We start from the raw sequence: 25,288 nt of genomic DNA on the forward strand, positions 1-25,288 counted from the left end.
CATAAAGCTTTTGAGACACACCCATGCTGGTATGTGCATCATTAGTCACTCCATTTTTACTGTTGAGAAGTATTTCTTTATATGGATATTCCAAAGATCTACTCACCTGTTGATAGACATTGAGTTGTTTCTAGTTTTTGGTTATTGCAAATAACACTTCTAGGAACGTGTGCATACAAATCTTTGGGTGGACATATGATCTAATTTTTCTTAGGTAAATATGTAGGAGTGATACTACTGGGTCATATGAACATAAGTACATATTCAACATTTTAAGGATCTGCCAAAGTATGTTTTATGTTGTATCTTTTTATATTCCCACCAGCAATGTAGAAAGTCCCCATTGCTCCATATGTTTACTAACACTCTGTATTGCTAATCTTAATTTTAGCCATCCTCATAGGTGTGTAATGGTAATTCATAGTTTTAATTTGCATTTTCTTAATGAGTAATGGTGCTGAACCATCTTTTTATGTATTTAGTTGTCACCCATAGATCTCATTTAGTGAATTGTCTATTCAAATTTTTTATCCATGTTTATTTGGGTTGTCTATTTTCTAGTTTTAAAGTTAATATATTCTGGATAGAAGTCCTTTGTTGGTTATGTACTGTATAATCTGTAGCTTCTCTGTTCATTTTCTTAGCAGTGTCAAAGAGCAAAATTTATTTTGAATTGTAACAGCATTTTTTATAATTTGCAACTTTTCAGTTCTATTTAAGAAATCTTTACTCAAGATACTATATGTTCTTCAAGAACTTTTTCTTGAAGAAAATATAGTCTTTCTTGAAGAAAATTTTCTTCAAGAACTTCAAGAACTCCCTCCCTTCCTTTCTTCCTTCCTTCTGACATTCAGATACCCAGTTGTCCCAGATCATTTGTGCATTGAATTAATAAGTTAATTACCTTGACATCCTTGTTGTAAGTCAGTTGCCCATACGTGTTTGGGTGTAACTTTGGACATTCTTTTCTATTTATCTATATGTCTATCTTTATGCCAATACTACACCATCTTAATTACTATAGCTTTATAGTAAGTGCTGCAATCTATTAGTGTAAGACCTCCCATTTTGTTTTTCTTTTTCTAATTTGTATTGGCTACTTTGGGCCCTTCACTTTGGAGCTTCTTCTGATTTTCAGTTCAAGATCATGTCATTGTCCTAGGGTGTCCTAGGGTGCCTGGGTGGCTCAGTCAGTTAAGCGTCTGCCTGCAGCCTAGGTCATGATCCCAGAATCTCGGGATTGAACCCCAACCCCACACTGGGCTTCCTGCTCAGTGGGGAGTCCACTTGTCTCTCTCCCTTTGCCCCTCCTCCAGCTCATAAACTCTCTATCTCTCAATTAAATAAATAAATAAATCTTAAAAAAAAAAAAATCATGTAATTGTCCAAAGTGCCTCCTGAGCTCCAGCCGTGTGTCTATGTATTAGGCCAACAGAGGGAGAAAGGGTGAAGAGCAAAATACACCTTCCCGCAGAGGTCTATCTCTTCTCTGAGAAGCTTTCCTAGAGTTCTCTTCTTCCCGCAACAATATCCTGCTTTTACTTTACTGATCAGATCTTAAGCTGGAGGCCATGGGAGCTTGAAAGGGACATTATAAACTAGGGTATTGTACAGACACACTGACATCTCTAATAATGCAGGTATTCTGTTAAATAGGAATGGAAGATGCCCATCTGGAACACAGTCTGAACAACTGACCTCATCAGTTCTTTAAAATTTGTTGAAAGTTCCTTTGCACACTAATGTATGGTCAATATTTGTAAATGACCGATGCCACTTTAAAATACTGTATATTGGGCTCTAGCTTTTCCCCATACACATCTTCTTTGTCAAGAACAACTTTGTTCTAAATCTTCTAAATTAAGCTGTATTGGGTTTGCACAGAGATGTGTTCAGTTTTCCCACATGATTGTGTATTTGCCAATTCCTCCTTATTCTGTTGTTTACTTTAAGTACTTTTAGGCAATTCATGATTGTTATGACTTAGTGGATTTTTTCAATCACACAATCTTATTCCTTATCCTTCTAATATATATTCTTTTACCTTAAATTCTCTTTCTTGGAAAGCTAAAATTGTTGTTTTAACTTTTAATGTTTTATCTTTGAATTTTTAAAATTCCCTTTTCATTAAGGCCTCTTGTACAGCCGTGTTTTATGTTTCCTATAGCAACACTTAGTTTTTTAAATAATCTTCTCTGATAATCCTAATCTTTTAATAGTTCAGTTCACTTTGCATTTTTCATGGATTCCTGATATATGTGGATTTATATCTTCTATATTACTGTTGACCATCCTTTTCCTGTGTTTTTATGTTCATTCCCTGCTTTCTGATGGATTGAGATTGAATTCTATATTCTGTTCTTTTCCTCTGCTATTTTGGAAATTTGAGATGAGATTTCTGGCATCTCTTTAGTGTGCCTCAATCCCAGATGATGTCGAAGGTCTGAACATGGGGATTCACTATATATTCGGCATTTGATCACCAGGAAGCTATTGTTGTGTAATATTGTATCATTTTATTTTTAATTTTCTTTCATCACAAATGAAACTATTACCATTTTTTGCAGTTGATATTTCCTTAATTTAAATTTTTTAAAAATTTTCTATGCTCACTCTTGTTTCTTTGACTTTTTAAATGATCAGTTCCTTAATTAGGTTCTTTGTAAGAAATTTAATACCACCAATTTGTAAGGATAAATTCCATTTGTGAGAGAAAACACTGAGTGTGGGTAGTCTAAAGCTGTGGAACAATTTTGGTTTTTGGCAGAATTTGTGAGACCGTAGTTTGCTGATTGCCCTTGTGCTGCTCTGTAATCTCATATTTCTTCTACTCTCTGTCAAAGAGCTCACCTTCCTGGTGTCTGGGTTTATACAGCTTCTTCTTGAAGTAAGCTTCAGTGACGTGTTTTGGGATTATCATAATGCTGATACCAATTTTGGTGGAGGCAGCAATGACAAATTTCTGATGTGTTCTACCAGAGGAACTTGACTGAGGGCGAGAGGTCTGGTCACAAGTAGCAAGCCACTGCTCAGTGGTTTCAGGAAAACCACCCTCTTGTCTCTGTGATACCCAGTGAGGATGACAATGGTCCCAGGAGTGATGCTAGCTTGCAGTTTTCTCATGCTGACTGAAAGGTTTTCTGTCGTGGCTTAACAGCTTTCGAGGCACATCTTCAGTAGGATACCTATATATTTTGTAGGTATTTTTTACCGCCATTCTTGTTTTGTGACAGTAGCAAGAAACTTTTCCTTTACAACCCTGGATTTAGCTGTTGATTACTTTTTCTTGTATGTGGCCTTTCTGGAATGCAGAGCCAATCAGGAATACCTGCCATTTCCTCTGACAAGGATGGGGTTTCTGCGACAGTTGGACTTCCCCTTCTTTGGTGCTTTAGCCTTGAGGTTCCCCTTCTTAACCTTGCTACAGCATCAGCCTTCTTGGCTTCCAGTTCCTTCTTCCTTGTTTCTGGCATCTCAGCTTTGTCACCCGCCATCTTCCAAGATGGGAAAGAGCTCTTTTCTTTTCTTCTTTTCTTTCTTTCTTCTTCTTGTTTTTTGGTTTGACTTTTGTTCAGCTGACTTAATTCTATTGGTTCTTTTAGTGAGTGATCTCTAAGTGGCAGACTCTCTAAGTGTTATATTTGCAAATTTGCCTTGATTGAACTTTTTTAGCAAGATTAAAAATTTCAAGTTGACATTTATTTCTCCTCAGTACAGTAAGGTGATTAATGGGCCGTCTTATCAAATTATTGTGTGGTGGGTGAAAATTCTTCTTTTATTCTAAGTGTCATTGGTTGGTAAATAATCTTTCTTTTCTTTCCAAAGCTCTTTTTGCCATGATTGAATCATGGAAAGTTTAGGGACAGAGAACTTGGGAGAATTTTGTGTAAACACCAAGATACTTTATGTAGATTCATAATTAGCATTATACTATTCTTACTTTGTCATGTTTCCATCTATTTATCCATTTGTTGCTTCTCTTCACTAACTCATCTTCCAGTTTGAAACATCTCAAAATTGAAGATATCAGTACTGTATTTCCCCCCAAATACTTCAACCTGCATATCATTAACTAGAATTCATTATTTGTTTTCAGTTCTTTTCTTTTTCTTTTAAGATAACCATTATAATGAAATGCACAAATATGAAGTGAATCATCTGATGAATTCTGATAAATGCATTCCCCCTGTATAATCCAAATCCTTATCTAGATACAGAACATGACCATCCCCCTGCAAAGAACCTTTATGTCCTTTGGTATAGCCTTATCCATCACTCATAAGAGAGAGCCACTTTTCTAAGTTTTCTCAGCAGGTTGGTTTGGCTTGTACTAAAACCTTAAATAAGTGAGGTTTTGGAGCATGTTCTCATTTGCTGTAAGGTTTCTTTAACTCAGCATATTTTTCAGATTTATTCACTTTGTTGGATATATCAACATTTTGTTCGTTTTCTCTGCAAAGTATCACCCAGTATATAAGTATACCAAATTTTGTATATATATTCTCCTATTGACACATACTGCAAGTGTTTCCTGTTTTTTGTTAATATGAAAAAGCTGCAGTGAACTTTAACATTCTTGTAGAAGACTTTCTGTGGCTTCATGCCTTCAGATCCCTTGTATAAATACCTAGGAATGAAATGTCTGGGATATAGGATAGGTACATTAGTTCTTCTCCCTGAAAGCCCATGTTGGGGGTGAGGCAGCACAGACAGGCTGTGCTCAAGTTGAGGAATACCACACTTCAGAAACCTCAGTCTTAGGAGGAAGCTGCTGGCACACCTGCTCAAACCTTACCCTTGAAGGAAACATTATATTATTAGCTGGAGCTTGAACAAATCTCCTCTGGGGGGAGGAGGGAGTTTTCTATTTTATACAGGTCAGTAAACAAATCTGCTCTCTGACCTAGAGGGTTACATTATCTTTGGCTTCCAAGGTTATTTGTTACTCAAACACCCTTGCCAAAAAGATATTTTGAGGCATGTGGAAATGCCATGGAAAATTGCCTTCCCACAAATATACCAAACACAGCAGATCCTGGTAAATTTACCCATGAAGACACCACTCCATCAGCCATTTTGATTAATTTGGCCAGTGTAGGCTAAGACCAAATCCACTCAATTTGTTTCCTACAGTATTTAACAAATTTCATAAAGTATAAATGATTTAGGTCTCTAATGACAACCCTAAAGTATAATTTACCATGTTTGCATAAGGGGTCAAGTGAAGTGCATTTCCACACAAGAAGTGCAATTCCAGGGGCACACATGGTGGTTCTGAAAGGGAAGCATTTATAGTTGCTGAGGTTCCCTAATGGAACATACATCAACCAGAGGAAAATGGATGGTGCCTCCAACGTGGGCCTCTGGCGGGCTATGAACCTTGGAGTTCCCAGTTTCATTCATTGCATCTAGTCCCTGATTTGGGGGTGGGGTTCAGTTGGGGGGGACACTTCCTGATTATAGTCCATCCCAATCTGTCCTTTCTATCTATGACACAAACCAAGTGGCACCAGCCTTCCCTAACTGCCCACCCTCCCAAGTGACTGAGAGTAGGGGTAGGGATGATGTCTAGAGGAATCTTGCATGGGATGTGTAGATGCTGGGGCCAATCTTTGTTTTCTTGTCTGATGCAGAAAGGTAGATTCATCATGTCTGTGGTAAGAGATATGTACTGAGGTAGTTTCTCTCTGGAGGTAGGATTCAGGCAGTTCTGCAAGACAGATATCATTAATGCTTCCCCTTCCACCATACCTGTTAGGCTCTACAGGTGTCTGGATTTTTGCTCTTCCTTTTCTGCCACAAAATCTGTGTGTACTGTTTTGGTGGCTGTAACTTCATCTCCTTTCCTTACGATCTCCTATTCCCACTCTGACTTTTATCCTGAAGGTCAGATACAAGTGGGACAAGGGCATTTTCATAAAATGTAATCAGATCAGAATTAAATCTGAATCCCCTAGGCTCTCTGAAGGCTCTGTCCTCCAGACTGATAGGAGAAAGAATGAAGCATCATCTCCAAGAGCAGGCAGAACAGAATCCTAAATTTTCAGAATTGTTCTAACACCATTAATCCCCCACCACTTTTATCCTGATCATGGCACAGGAAGGAACTAATCCCTTTCTGGGGACAGCTGCCTTCACTGACCAAGGAGCCTTCCAGAGTTGGGTGTCCAGGAAGAGATGAGGGACATAGAGTCAGACAATCAGAGTATTGGAAGGAGCTTTCTGATAAAGGGCACCATTGTCGGACTACTAATGGTGCAGGCCATGCTTCCTACACATATGAGTTTCTAGGGCCACAGTGGTGTGGCCAGAGTCAGCTGGTCTGTGAGCTGAAATGTAGATGATGTTGAGGCACCCCCCCATAGCTCCCAGAGGAGGTCAAGGCCTGATCAGTGTCCTGGAGCAGTCAGAAACAAAGTCCCTTGTGATGTGGCTCTCCCCACTGAGAGACAAACAGGTCTATCACGACCTTGACACATAGTCATAACCCCTACACAGGCCTGGGCAGGGTCTTGGAAAGCCATGGTACCAACAGGGAAAAATCCCAGAATTCTTGCACATATCATTTTCATTTGATGAGCAAGGCTTTTTATTTATAGGCCCTTCCTGCCTTGTAAGTCCTAGAGTCTGAGTAGATCTACCTCCGAATAGAATGGGAATCTCAAGGGGGAGTCACAAGGCCTCCCTCCATGGATTGGGTATTCACTCTTGGCAGTAAAAATCTAGTAGCTGGCTATTTTTATTTCACAATGGTGACAAGATAAGATCTCTATTTACCCAGTGCCAGTGGTCTTCTCACACTCCTATGTGTTCATATGCTGCACAACACATAACCTGCTATGGTTTCTTTAAGTCCTCCAGGACTAGATGGCACAGAAGTGGGAGGATTTGTGTCACAACTACAAGTACAGAGATTGTTTAAGTCTCCACTTCAAAGCTGAGAACATCTCCCAACTTCCAACATGGCATATTATCCATGATGCTATCTGGCTATGAAGAATGTGCCTCCTCATGACACATTTGACACTTGAAGAGGAAACATTGACATACGTCCCCAAAGGTGGTCATTCAGGCTAAGACACCCAAATAAACTCCTGTTTATTTTCCAATTTTAGTGTTTTTTGGTTTTGGTTTTTAATTTTCAAAGGAAGGTCGTCTCCTGTAGTCTCCCAACTCTGTGTGGAGTAAAGCATAACTCCGCAGTCAGCCTCACACAGCTGTGCTGGTATTTAGGAATTTCATCCTCTTCTTGTGGCCTGAAAAAGTACTTGAAACTACTAACATCTACGGTTTTGAGAATTATATTTACAGCTCTGAATGATTAACTTTATTCTCTTTTGTTTGAAGGAAAAAAGAAAGGACATGCCTGGACAAGGATTAAAAGGAGATATCAGGGAAGAGTAAATCAAAAAGGTAAGCACTTCAGTGTAAGGCCCTGCTTCTTATCTCCCTGCTTGGGCCCTGACCCTTTCCTAGTGGCTGCACCACGAGGACATAAGCTAATATGCTGTAAACAAGGAGGCCTGAAAACTTAGTGGCTTGCACAAAATGGCTTAGTGCTCAACATGGAATCACCCAGAGCTAAATAATCCCAGGAGACAGTGCCATCCTCCATATGTGGCTTCTCTGCTGGGTCAAGAAATTTGTATTAATTTGGTAAGATGTTCCAGAGAAAGCCAAATGCAAAAAACAGCCTGTATGTGTATGTGGGCATGCACCTGTGCACATGGTTAAAAACCAAAAACATATATATTTGTACAAATGTATTTTTAGATATTTGTAAATTCTTATTTATATGTAGTAATCTATAGAGAGAGAGACACAGATATGGATATATGGAAAAATCAATAGATGGTCATCAATAAAAATATATGCAGTGGCTTATATATGGTCATTGGAATATAGGTGATATTTATGTTATTATTTTTGTTTTTAAGTGTATGTGTGTACAAGGAAAGTATTAAACATGTTCAAATTTTGCAATGAAAAGATATTGTTTAAATAGTAAAATATATAGAGACAAAAGCCTAGGGGGATATTTTTGAACAAATTAATTATGGTTCTCTCTAGAATAGTGATATCTCATATAATTTTTATGTTCTCCATTTCCAGTAATAGATTATGTATTACTTCTAGTTGGACCTCTGAAAATTTTTGATTTCAGTCATACTTTACTTCTTCTTCTTTTTTTTCTTTTTTAAAGTAGGCTCCAGGCCCAGCAAGGAGCCCAATGTGGGGCTTGAACTCATGACCCTGAGATTAAGACTTGAGCTGAGATCAAGAGTGGGACGTTTAATGAACTGAGTCACCCAGGCGTCCCTCAGTAGTGGTCTAAAGCACTCCTTCCTTCTAGAAAATGAGACCTAGACTTATGTGATCATCAATTTTAGAATAGAGCCATATAATAAGATTTTGAAGTCCAATTAAAATTATTAATTTTCACCAATCTATGTATCTTATGTTCTTGTCAATATATATGACTACCCTGTTGGTGAATGTGTACAGTTTTGTTTGGGCAAAAAAAAAAAAATGTGGTAGCATCTATTTTAAGAATACTTATTTTCAAAATACCAAATATTTGGATTTAATTATTATATCATTCTCATTTAGGTGTACATAGATAAACATATAGATAAATTCTAAACCACTTTGTACTTTCCAAAGTACAATAAAATCTTGTACATAATTAAAACTCTTCCTTCCTAAAAGTAGAGTATGCTCTAGACACCTGTTTGAGATCCCTTACCATAAACAGGCTTTCTTGGCTGAGTGAATAGGAAAAGAGGCTTCAGAATTGAATCCGGTGTTTACTCACTTGCTTTTGGTCTCTCATGTCAACTGCTGTTTTGTCCAACTCTGTATCTTCCCCTGCTTATCCCCAGAAAGAAGCGACACTGCTGACCAGTTGGTCTCCAGTGAGAGAAAAGTGAAAAAGCGTCTGCCAAGAAGTGCCAAGATCAGGGGTAAGATAAAGTTTGTACCACTTCCACTTGGCCCCATGGGTCAATACAAATTTAGCAAACTTAAACTGACAGCTTAAGTTATCAGTCAGTTTGAGAGCAGCAAAATCTAGAAAGCAAACCCATTTGGAGCCAGGCTTATAAATTGTTTGCATTTATATAATAGTTTTTATCTGCCCAGGACCTAAAATCTTTTCCCTGAGTTTTATCTGCTTTTTGTGGAAATTTCTTTGCCTTGCATCATTGGTTTATTAACATGGCCACACTTGGTAAATTACAGGTAGGAAATAAGTTCTTTTTTTCAGTGCCCTTTCAAATCTACCTTCTGGGTGAGTTTTTCCTGACTTGGGCATGCCTGATAGATTTCCTGTTCCCATGTCACAAGAGTTAAGTCCCTCTTCAGTAGTTAAGAGTCCTTTTGGGACTAGTATTAAAATTTCAATATTTTCTCCATTTCAAAGCACCTCCCTCCTTCGGCCTGAGCAAACCTCTGTCTGGGCCACCTGCGGTGGGGATGCGGCATGGTCACATTCTTCTCACATTCTCGCTTGGCTCCACCCACACTCAACAGCTACTGGTTTGGGCCACCTCAGGATTGGAGGGGGGATGGATGAGAGAGGAGAGATAAGAAATGGAAGTGTGTCACTGGGTATGCAGGGGACACAATTGCTAGCTCTTTCCCCTATGAAATTCTTTCATCAACTCCACAGTGTGGTCTGTCACCACTGCTTGACTTTTTTGCAGAGAAATGTAGCTGTTCTTCTACTGCGTGGATATGAGTAAAGAACTAGAGCTGGCATAACCTGTTCCACTGATACTTTGTACGGTCACATAGGTGACTTGGTCCCGTTGCCTTATAATCGGATTGCTTGAAACTAGGGTGAACAACACAACCTGGTTTGCCCAAGACATTACCAGTTTTGCCACTGAAAACCCTGCATCCAGGATACCCCTTAGTCCTGGGTGGACTGGGACAGGTGGTTACCCTCCTTGGCACTTAGTGAATCGTTCCCATCTATTGAGACTTCTACTAAAATTTTGGGAAAACAGGAAATAATTTAAAATTGTGTCACAATTACTATTAGAGATTAATTAATACCAAGCCCAACAATTAAAAAAACCCTTAAATTATATATTAAATGCCATGATAGAATTTATGGTGGGGGATTCCGTATTATTAAATGGGTATTACAACCTGGGGACACAAAAATTAGTTAGATCCTGTCTTGCTTAGTCACTCTATTTTCAAAAGAAAACACAACGGTGCTGTATTATAAATTAGCTGGTTTTAAGCTCTAGGCTTCCTTCTATCAAAAGCTTCACAGGCTAGAATGGATTTCAGTGTGTTTCCTTTTTCTCCCTAAAAATATTAGGCCTAATGGGTTTGATGAAAGATAAGTTTAACATAGCTACCAGTCCCAGGAAAGATGTAACCAGGGAGAGGGACAGATAGAGACCAAAAAAGACTCTCTATTTATTGGGTTGTTCAAAGTTATGATTAGAGCTTTAGTGCCAAGCCTGGCTGGGATATGGGAGGGTAAGAGTAAGATATCTGGATCTCTTCTCTTGCTACTATGAGCATAGACCTTCAGGAGAGTAATGAGAAAGCACCAGAGAGTCCAAAACCACTTTACCATCTTGGGTGAAGAAGAGATAAGTCGAGTCCCTTGGAGAGCTAACTGGGTAGATGACCTTCTATTGGCTGATGATCCCACTTTCTGGAGGGAGAAACCAAGAGGGGGCAAAATGATTAATCTGTCTTTTGAGAACCACAGTTTCACCCTTTTAGTTATTCTCCTTAGCCCATGGCTGGTAATACCCAAGTCTTTTACTTTCTTATAGAAATTTACCAATCTTTTGTTTCCAGTGATTTTATCTTGGTTAAATAATGTTAGACAGGTTATAACTAATTTTTGTGTCCCCAGGTTGTAATGGTTAAATAACAATGAGTGATGACTTGCGAGTCTATAACTTGTCTGATGTGATAAAGTCTAATTATCAATATTCATCCATGGGGCCATTTTGGTCTTGAAGAGATGAAAACTCTCTCAGTAATTGTGTAGGATAAAGTCCAGAAAGTGGGGCTATTTACCAAGCAATCAGTCCTTTTGGGTTTAATTGAAAGAAAGATTTTTTTTTTTTTTTTTGCTTTGCTGATCTAATATGCTCATAATCTGCTTATAGTTTATAGCACTTAGGACTGAGTAGTCTGGAAAATATTTCCTTATGGGGTCTACATAATCCCACTTAGTACCACCAGATAGTGGGGCATTGAACAGAAAGAAGAAAATGAATTTGTCTTCCTGCCTTAGAAACTAAAGCACATTTGAATGACAGCAAACAGACATGCATATCCATAGCCAAAACTTGCAAAAAGTAAGAACATTTCCTGATGCAACACCTACCAAGTCAATTCTTTTTTTTTATTATTTTTATTAACATATAATGTATTATTTGCTCCAGGGGTACAGGTCTGTGAACCACCAGGTTTATACATTTCACAGCACTCACCATAGCATATACCTTCCCCAATGTCCATAACCCAACCACCCTCTCCCTCCCTCCCTACTCCCCAGAAACCTACCAAATCAATTCTTAATAACTATTTGAAATTAAGATTTTGGAAGACTCAATTCTACCCATTCTTCTTGGTTAGTTTTCTTCTGGTAGTTTCTTAGATTCTAATATTTTTGTCTAAACCCAGGTAAACAAAGCCCTTGGTCACATTTATTATCACTTTCAGCACAAACGTATAAATGACTTCATTCAAGGTGTGTGGAATGTGTCTCACGTGTAAAACCTGTCATAGGGTTTTCCCTCACAGAACATCTGTTTATTTCCATTTCTCTACAAGAAGAAACCTGGAATGCCTTCACTTAACTTTATAGTTTTTGTCCCAATTTTCTCTGAACATTTTAGTTTCTGTAATGGCAGTAATCATCATCTTGATCTCATATGTTTGTTGGAAAGACTAAGTAAATTAGTAGATGTACAACTGACATCTATTAAGCCCTTAACACATGACTGCTTGAGGTATCAGTGGAATGCTGATTTCACTTGTTTTTTGTGTTACTAATGTGGGACTATGAAAAATAAAATATAAGGTAAACCTAAGATTAGCTACTAATTCTTGGTATCTTAACACTAGGGATTATATGTTTTTCTTTATCCATTAGACAGGCTTTGGGGAAATTATACTTAAATGGAAATTTTGAAAAGCACTAATATATGCAATGTAACTGCATGTCTGTGATTGTTATTATATTTTTCTATTTTATCAGGGAAAAGGAGAGGCAGAACTCATAGTGAAAGGGCCCCACAGAAAAGATTCCAGTCAAGAGGTAAAGAAGAAAAGGGGAATAACTTTCAATAACTAAACAGCTAATTTCCTGTGCTTTCCTGGTTTCTGTGATTTTAGTAATAAACCCATTTCCCTAATTGAGTTATAGCTTTACTAACTATTGAAAGATGTATATAATTTGGGTCAGTTTCAAAATACATCATCAAGAGAAACAAGATAATCCCACAAACAAGTAACTTGGTGACCAGACCTTGTGGGTCCAGGGGCCAGTGTAATGATACCGTCTTCACTGAACTGATAAATTTTGAGCTGGAAATCATCTGTTGCCGTATAACCCACATTATTTAGTTGATCCTTCTTTTGCTACATAGAGAGTCATAGGTTGCACACTGCAGGTAGCCTGGAGTCATGGTCAGTAGTCTTTGCCTTTCTCTACTTTTGATTGTGTGTGCTTGGACTTGTCACTTGAGCACAAAGCAAGAGAGAAAATTAAGCCAATAATTCTCAGTCCATTGCAGTTCTGATAGTCTACCCAGCTCAACACTGGACCACAGACATTCCCTCCTCCCATCATGGTTCTAAACATCAGCTGGAAGGGCAGCATCAACTACACATCCTCCTTGAGTTAGTTACTTTGAAGACCTTTCATCCCTACTTCCACAGAGTCAGGTCGCCAGTCACCTCCCCTTCTGCAGTGTGCAGATTGTTCTAGAGTTCCTGAGCTCCTCTTTTATCTCCTCTTTTAGTGAGGGAGAAATGAAGCAAAGCAGAGACAAGAATAAGAACAAGAGACAGAGACAAAAACAAAAGAAGGCAGACATCATCTCCATTGGGTTACCCTGTCATTCATTCCCCTCTCTCTGCTCAGTGAGTCAGATCTCAATTAGGGAGACATAAGTACAGTCTCTCACTTTGTTTCCAGCTACCTAACTGTGGTAAAATAATGTCACTAGAGACCCCCCTTCAGAACAAGGCAGCTGTTGTGTGTTTCATATAAGAATCATATAAGAATTTATTTGAATTCTTATATTGAAATTGAAATCCAAGAATTTCATGTAGGAATTCATTGTCATGTAAGAATCAGCAAGGCTAACTAGATTGGGAATAAGGCAGTTTTATTGAAGACTTATTTCCCTATAAAAGCATTCTGGTTTGTGTGGGATTTGAAGGGTAAGATGGAGGTAGACATTCTATAGTTATGTATCAAAAATATCACATGGAAGAAAGCCTTTGATGCTAGAGATTTGTAGCATAGACTTCCCTAAGCACCTCTGTATTTTACAAGAACAAAATCCACAAGGTTAGAGAGGTGCACGTGCGTTTGCAAAATGAGGTGGAATGAGGAAATCTTCTCTTTCAGGGTCGAGAAGATGCAGAGATGTTAGTGTGGATTTTCACTCTCAAATACTTCCTGTCACCTGTGGTAAGGTGAAGGGGATGTTATATAAGAAGAGACTGAAACAAGGTAGGTTCCATGGTCTACTTGATTTACAATATGGAATTACCCATGTGAATTAAACAACATTCAAGGAATTGAGGAAAGGAGGAAGGGATCCCTAAGATGACATTTTTATACTTCCAGAAATTATACATATTAAGTGATCACTCCCACAATGCCCAAAGAACCAAAGAGAAGTGAACCAGAGATAAAAGGAAAGAGGCCCTCAGCCTCAATCTTCATATCCTTCTCCCTTATGGGTGATTACCACCAGGACAGGGTGCTGGATACAGTGAGACCACACAATTTAGAATTGGACAGCCTCACAGTATAGCTGTGAGGAATTAATTTACATAATCCATGTAAAATACTTCAATAGCTTAACTGAGATATAATCACATATCATGAAGTTCAACTCTCAGAGTGTACAATTCAACGTTGAATTTTGCTTGCGTTTCCCCAGGATTATTCAGCCATCACCACAATCTAATCTTAGAACATATGTGTCCATCCCCCATTAAAGCAAATGCCACATCTATTTGTAGTTGGTACGCATTCCCAGTTCATCCCGGAGCCCAGCCCTAAGCAGCCACTAATCTATATTCTGCTTCATAAATTGGCCTATTTTAGGTATTTCATATAAATGAAATTACATAATATGTGCCATTTTATGACATGCTATTCACTTATCATGATGTTTTTGAGGTTCATCCATGTGTTAGCATGTATTGGTGCTCCATTTTTTCCCCAAATAATATATTTCATATGGTGTGAATAAACCATATACATCATTCATTCATCAGTTTGGGTTTTTTCTACTCTTTGGCTATTATGGATAATGTTGCTTTGAATATTCATGTATGAGTTTTTGTGGGAACAAATGTTTTCCATTCTTTTGGTTATATACCCAGGAGTGGAACTGGTGGATCATATGCTAAATCTACATTTAACTTACTGAGAAAGCACCAAAATGTTTTCCACAGCAGCTTCACTATTTCACATTCCCACCAGCAATGTCTGAGAGCCCAAATTTTTCTACATCCTTGTCAATACTTGCTATTGTCTGACTTCTTTTTTATATTGTCTGATTTTTAAAATATGACCATCCTATTGGTTATGAAGTGGTATCTCATGATATTTTTGATTTGCATTTCCCCAATGATTGAGAAATGCTGTTTAGCATATGATTATCTTTTATACATAGCTTAATTTTCCACTGGGTAACATTTCAAAATTATTTTTAATATCAGCTATCCATGATTTCAGGGAAGGGAAAAGCTCTGCTTAATAATTCCATTACACTGGATTTAAAAAAATAATAAAGGCTTCAGAATCAGGTGATACCATTCTAAGCTCAGTATCAACCTAAGGTTCTTCCTTCATATTGTCCCAAGAGCTATTGGAAACTGGTCTGTTCTCTGTCCCCAGCAAATTGAGATCCTCTCACTCTTCAGGTTCATGTGCTTTTCCTTTGTAGATGATTTTGAAATACTTTTAAAAGGTTGATTTTGATGGTAATTATCACCTTTTATTGTACAAAGTTTTAAAGAAATGTTGCCCCAAGGCAGGAAATCTCCTTTAAGGGGTCTTACAGGCTATATTTGGGCATTCCAAAGGCTGAAAATGGAAGCTAGACTCTCCTGCTATAAATCTTGAGCCCAAATTCAGTGGTTCCATGTTGAGGGCCTCATGTCTAGAAGGGGTTAACCCAATAGAACAACAGTTCTTGGGAGCCTCTTCAACTGAGGACCTTCACAGGTGGCGAGCTAGAGTGCCACCGTGTCTCCCTGGTGATTGTTATGAGAACATTGTAAGGTTTGGATTATTGCCATTGCAGCTGCTGTCTCAAGACTAAGCTAATAAGGCTCCTGTGTTTTGTGAATATTGAGTTATGGCCTAGGTGTCCAAACCACGAAGGTCAAGGCTGTCTGATATCTCTGCATGGCCAGCTACTCTCAGGCTAAAATCGAAACTAGCACCAGATGTACAGGAGGTGATTCCCTTACTGTGTGGTATAAATCAGAACTCTGCAAAATAAACTTTGGCACTTGCTTGACACGTTCGCCTGTGTCCCTTCTGTTCCCCACATTGCCTTTCTTCTTTCTCCTATCCTTCAACCCTACTCCCTTTTGTCGCACTGGCTGCGACAGTTCCAGATGCATTGTGGTGGGAGCTCATCATCTGAGTTCTGAAGACAAAGAGGACTGAAGCTTAACTTACTTTGGTCTTACAGGAGTCTTGGAGAAGTGTATACAGAGTGAGGATGGAAGATGGTTCACCCCCAAGGAATTTGAAGCCGAAGGAGGCCACGAAAAATCAAAGAACTGGAAGCTGAGTGTGCGTTGTGGTGGGAGGCCCCTACGATGGCTAATGGAGGTATTCCAAGGACTGGAGTAGATGTGACTTTCCTTGTTGTACAGTCATTATTTGCTCACCAAATTTTTGTTGAGTTATAGCTAAAAATCTGATGCCCCTGAGTTTATCTGCTGACCCAGGGAGAGATGCCCCACACTCTTAACCTCCCTATAATGTTGCACATTAATGTTATAAAGGGGCTCTGTCTGGATAGAGACCAGAGCTTGAAGGAGGGAGAGGTCATTGTGACCCAAGTGCATGCAGAAAATTTCATGCACCGAAACAAGACTGTCTACAGCCAAACAAATGGAAAGAGGAGACTCCAGAAAAAGAATGGCATAAAAACCAGAACCACAACAAAAGTAGCTCTGTGGGTTGGGGTAGACTGGCTGTGTATAATTAAGGGGTGATCCATCAATGGGGTTTGTTTATGAAGGATTTAATGTCAGCCTAAGGAGTTTAAACTCATAATATATACAATGAAAAATCAGTGAGGTCTTTTGAGGCATGCAATGACATATTTAAAACAATATTTCAGACAACCTTGGGGGCTTGAAATGATTTCAGTGTCTTTCAGCCCAAAGATACCTATATGCAACTAATGTCTCCCTTCTCTGAATAGTCCCTGAATGACCTGGCCTGGTCCTCCCTTCCCTGGACTCCATGAGCCCACTACTAAGACCCTTATTATACTGTTTTATACTTATTCTTCCATGCATTCTCTTTTTCTTTCAAGATACCACTAGGGTTTGTCCATCTTTATGTGTCCAAGATTGTCCAGAATGTCTGATACTCAGTACACATGGGATAAATGTGTGTTGATTGAATAGTCCTGGTGTATGGATTCAGCATGAGTGGCATTGGTGAGAATGGAAAGGAAGTGAGAGGTGTCAAAGAGATGAAGGAAAACCTCTTAAAACTTGGGAAAAAAGACAAGAGAAAGGAAAAATGTTCCAAAGATGATTTTCCAATGCTTGAAATTCTAACCACTGATTGAATTCTAGAAGTACAGCTGAGAAGAGGGAGATATTTTTTCACTTAGCCACCCTGGCTTTGATCTGGCAGTGGGACATCCAGGTAGAAATATATGGGAGGAGACTGGAAGTGTCAGACTTACAAAATAGAAACATAGGCTAGCCACAAACTTGGATCTTTTTATCTTTCAGAAAGAACTTCTACACAATCCTCCAAGAAAATATTTCAGGAGAAGAAAGGTGATTATTAGTCACTTTTTATAAGTTCTCATCATGTAACTGATGTTATATGCACAATTATTTATAGTATTCAATTGGATAATTATAATTCGGCTTCCTCCAACCCCCGCCCCCTTTTTTGGGGGGCATGTGATTTCAGAGTTGCTACTTTGAACATTATGCTGTATAAAAGGCAAGATCTTCTTTGAATGATAAATCATTTGAGGTAGAGATGATAAGGAGTCATCAAAACAGACCTCGTATATATGCTTTAACTGTAGGTGCAGATGTTGTAAGGGTGTCAAAGTTGTAAAAGCAAACATGATTATGGAATACAAAAAAATTTCATAGTAAGATAGGGTTGGAGCCCCTGGATGTCTCAGTCAGTTGAGCATCTGAGTCTTGATTTCAGTTCAGGTCACGATCTCAATGTCCTGGGATTGAGCCCCATGTTAGGCTCCCCACTGAGCAAGTGGTCTGTTTGTCTCTCTCTCCCTCTGCCTCTCCCCCTGCTCATGCACTCTATCTCTGTCTCTTAAATGAATAAATAAATCTTAGGGGGGAAATGGTGATATAGGGTCATCTTCAACTCAAATACAGATTTTTTAAATCATCGTTACTATTGTCCAACTTTAATGAAATCTAATGGTGATTTCATTAAATGATTCAGACAACTCCTTTCTAGCAGATAGTCCATTCTGGGACATAGACAAAACCAAATCATTTCATGAGATAGGAAACAAAAGGCATATTTTCTTTTCTGATTCATTTCATCCCCTTTCACCTTTCATTAAAAAGTACACACAGACCTTTTTTTCTCAGGGGAAATTACTTGCCTGTCTTGAGGATGATGCTGTTGGGATAGAACTTCTTGGGAGATTGATGTATCATATGGGAGGGGCAGATCTGGAAAATTGTTTACTTTGATGCTACCCTTTTGGCTACATCGGGGGGGGGGGCTGTAGAGACCTCTTTTCTATCTGAGAAAATGGTTTCTTCCTCTATAGAAGAAGTCTATGTAGACAACAAATAAACAGGTTAAGTGTAGTGTAGATTCAGGACAAGGTGATGGATTTTCCAAGATCGAGTATGAACAAGAACTTGAGAAAGAGGGGGAGAAAAGAAGTGTCATTCTCACATACTTCAAGTGAGAATGGCCATCTAAGACATTCATAGACTTCTAAGATAGGCCATGCCTAGCTGGCCAAAGAAATGTCATCTCCCACTGGGAATGTGATTTTCTGATGTTCTGGATCATTTGAACTTTCAGTCCTTGGGACATTGCATCCACTGGATTTCCTAAAGGGAAACTATTATTTGATCAATTTAGTATATTAAAGACCAGCATCTGTATCATTTCCCAGATGTCAAGAGTTACTCTGTTTGGGGGACCCGACTGGCTCATTCAGTGGAGAATGTGAGTCTTGATCTCGGGATCATGAATTCAAGCCCCATGTTGGTCATACTGCTTACTTAAAAAATGAAATTAAAATAAACTTTAAAAAATAAGATAAAATAGTTAGTCAGATTACCCTTGTCAGCTGGCAACTTCTTATCAACAGTATCTACCCTTATCCATGGGTGCAATACTTTCCTACAACAAGCTTCAGCTGCCTTTATATTTTGTGTCTCTCCACAAACTCCCCAGAATGGAAGATCTTACAATTCATTATTATCCCTATGGGTCCTCTGTGTCTCCCAGAATCTCTTTGGCTGTTGGAGCCCCTTGGCTTTCAGAAACTTCAGTATCACTCTTGATATCACATGATAGCTTATTGGCTCCTGACAAGGGCCACTAATATCTTTTGGTGACAGTTGCAGTGTTGCAAAATAATATATTCCTCCAGTATATTGTATACTAATATTTCTTAAGAGATAGCAAGTAATCTCTTTTCCTAAGCTAAGTAATATTCACTTATTTACTCATTCAACGTATAATTGTCAAGTCCATACTAAATGTCTAATGGCCATTAAAGTTGATTGAAACAATATTCCTGACCTCAAGGATTATTTCAACCTCAAATTCTAACCTAGGGAGGAGTGGGAGATTTTAGGTCACCCAGAGAGATAGGCAATGACTGGACACTTCTCAGGTCATTGTCCCATGGATCACACTTGTCTATGACTACTATGCTCTGGGCTGGAGATTAAAACCATATTACAGAGGGAAGGATGCCTGGTCATTCTATTGAATATGCAAAAAGCACTGTAAGTTTAGTGAGTGATAATCAATTACCTCTGAAAAGTCTCCCAGCTGACATCTTTTTGGGAGGAGAGAGAAGGATGACCTTCTCTCTGGAAGAAAAGGAGGGAGGAGAGAGAAGGATGACCTTTTCTCTGGAAGAAAAGCTGCCACAATGGGGACCTTGGGCACATTTTATCTTTGAGGCTGTGCCCTAAGAGGACTGCAAAAGTCAGTGCAATTCTCTGGTATGTTTCCATGGATTCCAGGACTCTGGGTCCTGTGGTCACTGGGGGCTGTTGATGATGAGTTCTCAACCTGATTCTCCCATTGCACCTCTTCCTGGTGGGATGATACTTTCTAAGGTAGAGAAAAATGCCTGAGGGTTCTTCAAAATAAAAGAACCAGTGGAGTTTCTCCAACTCCATCTGTGGAAATCAGGGCTGGACTCCCTACCTGGTTTTATAAAGGTCTACCTTGGGTCAGAAATCCAGGAAATTGAATTTGCATTGGGCCAAACAGTGGTATTTTGGTACTTTTTATTCTCCAAGTAGATACATAGGTCCATACAAAAAGTATGAAATAATGGGTAGACTGTGGCTTGAATTCCTCCACAGATAGCTGTTAAATAAGGGATGGATGCAATCCTTGTATTCAATATTGTCATTCAGTGTTTCTTTCTTTTCAACAGAAAATACCAAGGACTCATGACAACATCTTGGTTGACCCTCAAGTAAGTACTACACCTCCAACCCCAGAATAATCGAGGCCTTGTTCCTCTATGTACTGTCATTGCTGTTTCCTTGAAGCATGCTCACACTCAGTTGGAATGTGTCACTGTGTGTGACGAGTGGAGAAGAGCAGATGCAGCACCCATACCAGGGAGTTGGTGTCTCTGTATGAAAATATTTTTTCCTATTTGTTCAGGGAAACCTTCCTGTTTCCTCATTTCGCCTTGAAAGTGAGTATGGGAGGCAGAACTTTAGACCATTCGGGTCTCTAGAACCAGGGCCTAAAGTGGTAATAGCTAGAGCTGGCCAGCAGATTAGGGTTAAGGAGCAAATTTGGGAGAATAGCATTTTAAATAAGGCAATAGGGGAGGAAAGGAAAATCACAAACATCCACTCCAAGGTACAGGCAGAGCTAAGATCCACCAGAAAGAACAGGCTCGGCCAAGCTGGTGATGAATCCAGGGGGTAGACCCTATTGTGAGTCCTGCAGATAAGTGCATGCAGGGCAAGTGGTCTTTTTTGGAGGCCATGTCTCCAATCTCAAGGGAGCCATCAAGGTGCTAAGGTGGTGAGGGCTGAAACCATCACCACGTAGCCAATCACACAATCCCCACAATATGGGATCACTTGGTCCCATATGGCTACCTGCTATAACTTCTGCCAAAATTATGGGTGATTGCTCTCTCTACGCTAAATCATACTTTGATTCCTTTCATTGCATCAAAATAGACTTTTGAAGCAGAGTGATCTTTGTACAACTCCAGGGGGCAGCATTCACAGAGGATATCAAGCAGTAAGATTGACACAGTACACCCAACAGAGGAGGGGTATTCGGATGGGTTTGTGTACACTATACCTTCAAAGCAATCCCCCAACAATATTTAGATCTTATCCACACTGATTTTGACACTTGGCCAACTGAGGGAGTCTTCAATCATCTAAACAGCCCTCAATGCCAGTGTTGTGTGGCTTGTCTGGGATAGACATAGACCCTCACCCCTGTTCATAATCTTTCCAGGGGTAGATACTATGGTCCAGTTCAACATTGACTTATAATATCCCCATGCCTAATAACCAGGCTAAATCTCAACTTGGGTTAACTCAACACTGAATCACTTGAGGACCTTTGAAAAATAACATTGCCTGATTCCACTCTGTGAAATTCTGATTTATTCAATCTAGGCTATGTTTTGGACATTAGGATTGTTTAAAAGCCCCAAATGATTCTGATGCACAAATTACCCATTTTATGAATTTAAAAAGAACACCAATGGCTGTGCCCACCCAGACCAATTGATTCAGTATCTCTGGCATTGGGACCAGGATTTTAGAATTTTACATAATCTTCCTGGATGAGTTTAGTGTGCAGCTGGACTAAGAAACAAACAGATGTATCTGTTAAGAAGTATACAAATGACAGATTCTTAAACATTGGCTGAATTTGTTATTTCATTGTCCTTCTGGGGAGAGGGGTCATCACTTCCTAGAGACTGATGACAGTAATCTATGAGTGCCTGCACTGATGAGAAGAAAAATGGCCCCACAGCTCCATGCCAGAGCAGTCTCAGCCCCAGTGGAGGTATCCTTGAGGATCCCCTGGAACATTGAATGGGAGAATTTGGCTAGATGTTCATTGGGGTTAGCACCTCCTCATACATGGCCATTCTTAAAAACAAAAGAAATAACCAGAACCCAATTCATTCAACATAAATATTTTCACCCCAAATCCCAAAACAAGACTCAAAATATTGTTAATGAGTGTCTTTTCATCTTTTATCACTTTCCACATTAAGGGGTTTATGCTATCTTATTAAATTCTCAAAATTTCATCTTTCCATAAGTCTGTCTTCCTTGTGGCATAGGCAAATACATTCAGCACTTTCTCTTGGGAACTTGTTTTATCTGCAAAGTAATAATAGTATTCAGATTCCTATAAAACCATCTTCTTGTTTTGCTGCTAGTCTTTCTGTGTTAGATACTCTGGTTTTATAGGGAGGACTTTCTGGCATGACACACAGGCTCCTCCTCCCAAGCGTCACTGAAGATGGTAACTTTTTCTGAAGCCTCCACCCCATGGTGCTCCTTCATACCTCAGGGAGAAGCTAGATGTGTCCAGGCAGGTTCGCACAAAGGTCTCAAATTCTAGATTCCCGTAGCGGTGGTCTGTCGGGGTCTTACCAGGGACACGGACATTTTTTTCATCTTCTAGCTGGGAAACTCCGACATATGTGAGATGTGCCGGAGGGGAGGAAGGCTGTTCTGCTGTGATACTTGTTCGAGATCTTTTCATGAATACTGTCACATCCCACCTGTGGAAATTGAGAGGTTTGTGAGATAAAGTCCCCTGGCCCTGATTAGGAATCCTTCCCCCCGCAATAGGAGGAACCTATGTGTCCGAAGCAGAGAAAAAGCAGGGTTGGACATTGGGGTCCAGTAGTATGGTCCAGAGAGACGTTTAAAGACACTGGCAGGAAATAATACTGTTCTTTGCTGAGGCTGGGATGCTGAGGCTGGTGGCTGCATCCCTTGCCTTCATACTGCTACTGTCCCTTCAAGGTGTTTTCTAGCCTAGGCCCCTATTCACAAAGATGGGAACATCAACTGTTTGCATTTTGTGCTTTTTCAGAAAAGGCAGAAAATGTGGTCTGGTTCCTGCATTTTACCACGGGCTCAATGGGCTGATAGAAACCTGGGTCACAAGGGGTTAAGGCCCAGTTTTGACACTTGGGTGTTACAGGCAGGGCGTCTTGTGCTCCCAGCAGCTCAGCCAAGGGAAGGAGAACACACCACTTACCCTGACACCACCCTCCATGCACTGAGTCTTCTGGTGCCACTGTAGATGGGAGGAGAGTCATGGGCTTAAGTTCTGGTTGGGGGTCTTAGAGACTCTGGGGCACCCCTTAATCTCCCAGCTGTGTCCATCAGCCATGCCTGAAAGGAGGATAGTGGTAGCCATTGGAACAGAGTCTGTTTTCAGGGCCCTGGCCCTTGTCCACTCATGCCCAACCTCTTAGGAGCCCATGGAGTTGCACCATCTGCAGGATGGAGTCTTTTGAAAGGCAGCCATGTCACGGGGAATCTGAGGCCCTGGAGAGACAGATGCAGCCTGAGGAGCAGTTGGTGAGTTGGGTGCAATCCCCAAGCCTTCTCCTTATCCTGTACATGTGAGAAGTCCAACAGGTAGAGGGGGGAGAGGAAGGGTGCCCCAAAGGAGTCTATTTATCCAAGCCATGTCTCAACCATGCTGAAATCATACCAGAACTTGATTGTGGAAGAAATAACTCTGTTATTACATGTCTGTTTCCAAGAGCCAAACATGTTTGGGGAAACTTCCAGAACACTGGTGTGAGTCATGTCTCTGCCTGGGCATGTGTATGGGTTTAATGTCTCCAAAGAGCTTCCCCCCACACACCCCCCTCCCACCCAAACGGCTTTTTATTCACAGCCTTCCTCTTTTGCAGAAATGTGAGTTCCTCCTCATGAAGGTTTATTGCCATTCAGAGAGCTCATTTTTTTCGAAGATCCCATATTATTACTATGTAAGTAATAACAACCAACCACACTTCTAGGCCACTGTGATGTTCTGGGCCCTTCACACAGGCGCTGGAGAAATTTGTGATCTGAATCCCATGAGACAGCATGAGCCGCCATTATCTGTACCTTGTGTCTCTGCTGGATTTGGGGACATTGAACTATGCCAGTAACTCTTCCATTGATATTATTTTCTTACCAGATTAGAGAGGTTTCTCAAAACCTGAAGGAACCCATGTGGTTGGACAAAATCAAGAAGAAGTTGAATGAACAGGGTTATCGCCAAGTAGGGGACTTCGTGCAGGACATGCGTCTCATCTTTCAGAACCACAGGGTGTCTTACAAGGTACAGGCTCTCCCAGCCTTCATTTCATTTTTTTCCTTTGAGTCACTCTGCCCTCATAGTCTGGTGCCTGGAAAATTTTACATTTCCCTCACCCTATGACAAGCCTGCACAAGGAAGTGTTCTGGAAAGGAGTGACTTTTCTAATTCAGGACGTAAGCTCACCATAGCAGGGTAAGAGTGAGTCAGAGGAGTCAGAAGCTATTTCTGTAACCAGAACCCCAGGCCCCTGAGAGCTCATTCCCTTGCTCCAAGGTGACAGGTGTCCCCAAAGAACAGTGGAGTCCTGCCTGCTTCAAACCCAAGGAGAGAATTGCTTCTTAAAGTTATGTCACCCTTCTTATCTCTCCCCAGATAAACTCACTAGAAACTCTTAGAAGTCCCAATTTCAGACTCCTTTGCATGTGAGTGGAGTGTGTAGTCTTACAGGGTCACCAGAGAGGACTAGAAGTCCTCTAGGACTAGAAGGAGATGGCTGATTGTAGTTAGACTACTAGCTCTTTGATGGTTGCAAAGAACGTAGATGACTTTTCTAAGTCTCACTAAAATAAACAACCCAAACCAAATAAGTCAAGGTCTCAGGTAAGCAGTGATTTCCCATCCCTGTCTGCTTAATGAGAAGTAATTGTGCATTTAGGAAACAACAGTTACTCTTAGCTGCATGAATTTTTAAGTGTCACCTGGTTAATGTAACTTAGGTGTTTAAGCAAGGTCTTCAAACTTCTTGATTGCAAGGTGTCTAATAACACTGACAAGGAGGATTGTTATTTTTGTCCTTAAATTTTTTTTCTTTTCAGTACAATGACTTTGGCCTAATGGGACTTAGACTGGAAAAAAAATTCGAGAGGAAATTCAAGGAAGTGTTTGCTATTGAAGAAACAAATGAGAGCAGTTCACAGGCATAGTGGAGGGTGTTGGTATCCTGGAAAATTCCCTTTGGGGCAGAAATTTCATCTCCCATCCGCTGTGAGGATTGGCTATGGATGCCACCCTTCCCCAAAATATCACGTTCTGCCAATGCCAGCTTCATTTGGAGTTAACACCTCTTGGACCTGGGAGCTGGCCCCCAGCCCCAAGGTGGGACCAATGTGTGGTGTGATTCATGCTCGTGCACTCCCCAGAAGATCAAGCTAGAGCTAGCCTCTAGCTGCGACCACATCCATGCTTGGTTTTTCCCACCATGCTATCCTTCTTCCCTCTCCCTTCTTCTCCTGAAAAACTTCTCATAATAAATCACTTACTAAAGAGACTTTA

General features: G+C 40.0%; 1 protein-coding gene and 1 pseudogene across 18 annotated transcripts in view; one reads left to right on the forward strand and one right to left on the reverse strand.

The window, feature by feature from the left end:
* The window catches only part of SP140 (SP140 nuclear body protein), a 73,209-nt gene extending 47,921 nt beyond the window's left edge, over positions 1 to 25,288 (forward strand). For 13 of the 18 annotated variants that reach the window (XM_032355108.1, XM_032355110.1, XM_032355105.1 and 10 more), the window contains 12 exons: positions 7,348 to 7,413; positions 8,883 to 8,963; positions 12,242 to 12,301; positions 13,622 to 13,726; positions 15,933 to 16,075; positions 17,221 to 17,268; positions 20,121 to 20,162; positions 22,370 to 22,485; positions 23,175 to 23,280; positions 23,622 to 23,699; positions 23,894 to 24,037; positions 24,832 to 25,288. In XM_032355108.1, the coding sequence (XP_032210999.1) occupies positions 7,348 to 7,413; positions 8,883 to 8,963; positions 12,242 to 12,301; positions 13,622 to 13,726; positions 15,933 to 16,075; positions 17,221 to 17,268; positions 20,121 to 20,162; positions 22,370 to 22,485; positions 23,175 to 23,280; positions 23,622 to 23,699; positions 23,894 to 24,037; positions 24,832 to 24,939 (1,097 nt within the window). In that variant the 3' untranslated portion in view covers positions 24,940 to 25,288. The remainder of the gene's footprint in view (positions 1 to 7,347; positions 7,414 to 8,882; positions 8,964 to 12,241; positions 12,302 to 13,621; positions 13,727 to 15,932; positions 16,076 to 17,220; positions 17,269 to 20,120; positions 20,163 to 22,369; positions 22,486 to 23,174; positions 23,281 to 23,621; positions 23,700 to 23,893; positions 24,038 to 24,831) is intronic. The other 5 variants (XM_032355118.1, XM_032355120.1, XM_032355119.1 and 2 more) reach the window with 5 other exon arrangements.
* Positions 2,638 to 3,380, reverse strand: LOC116597415 (annotated as a pseudogene).

This window comes from Mustela erminea, chromosome 8 (genome assembly GCF_009829155.1).
Source record: "Mustela erminea isolate mMusErm1 chromosome 8, mMusErm1.Pri, whole genome shotgun sequence".
NCBI classification, from domain to species: domain Eukaryota; kingdom Metazoa; phylum Chordata; class Mammalia; order Carnivora; family Mustelidae; genus Mustela; species Mustela erminea.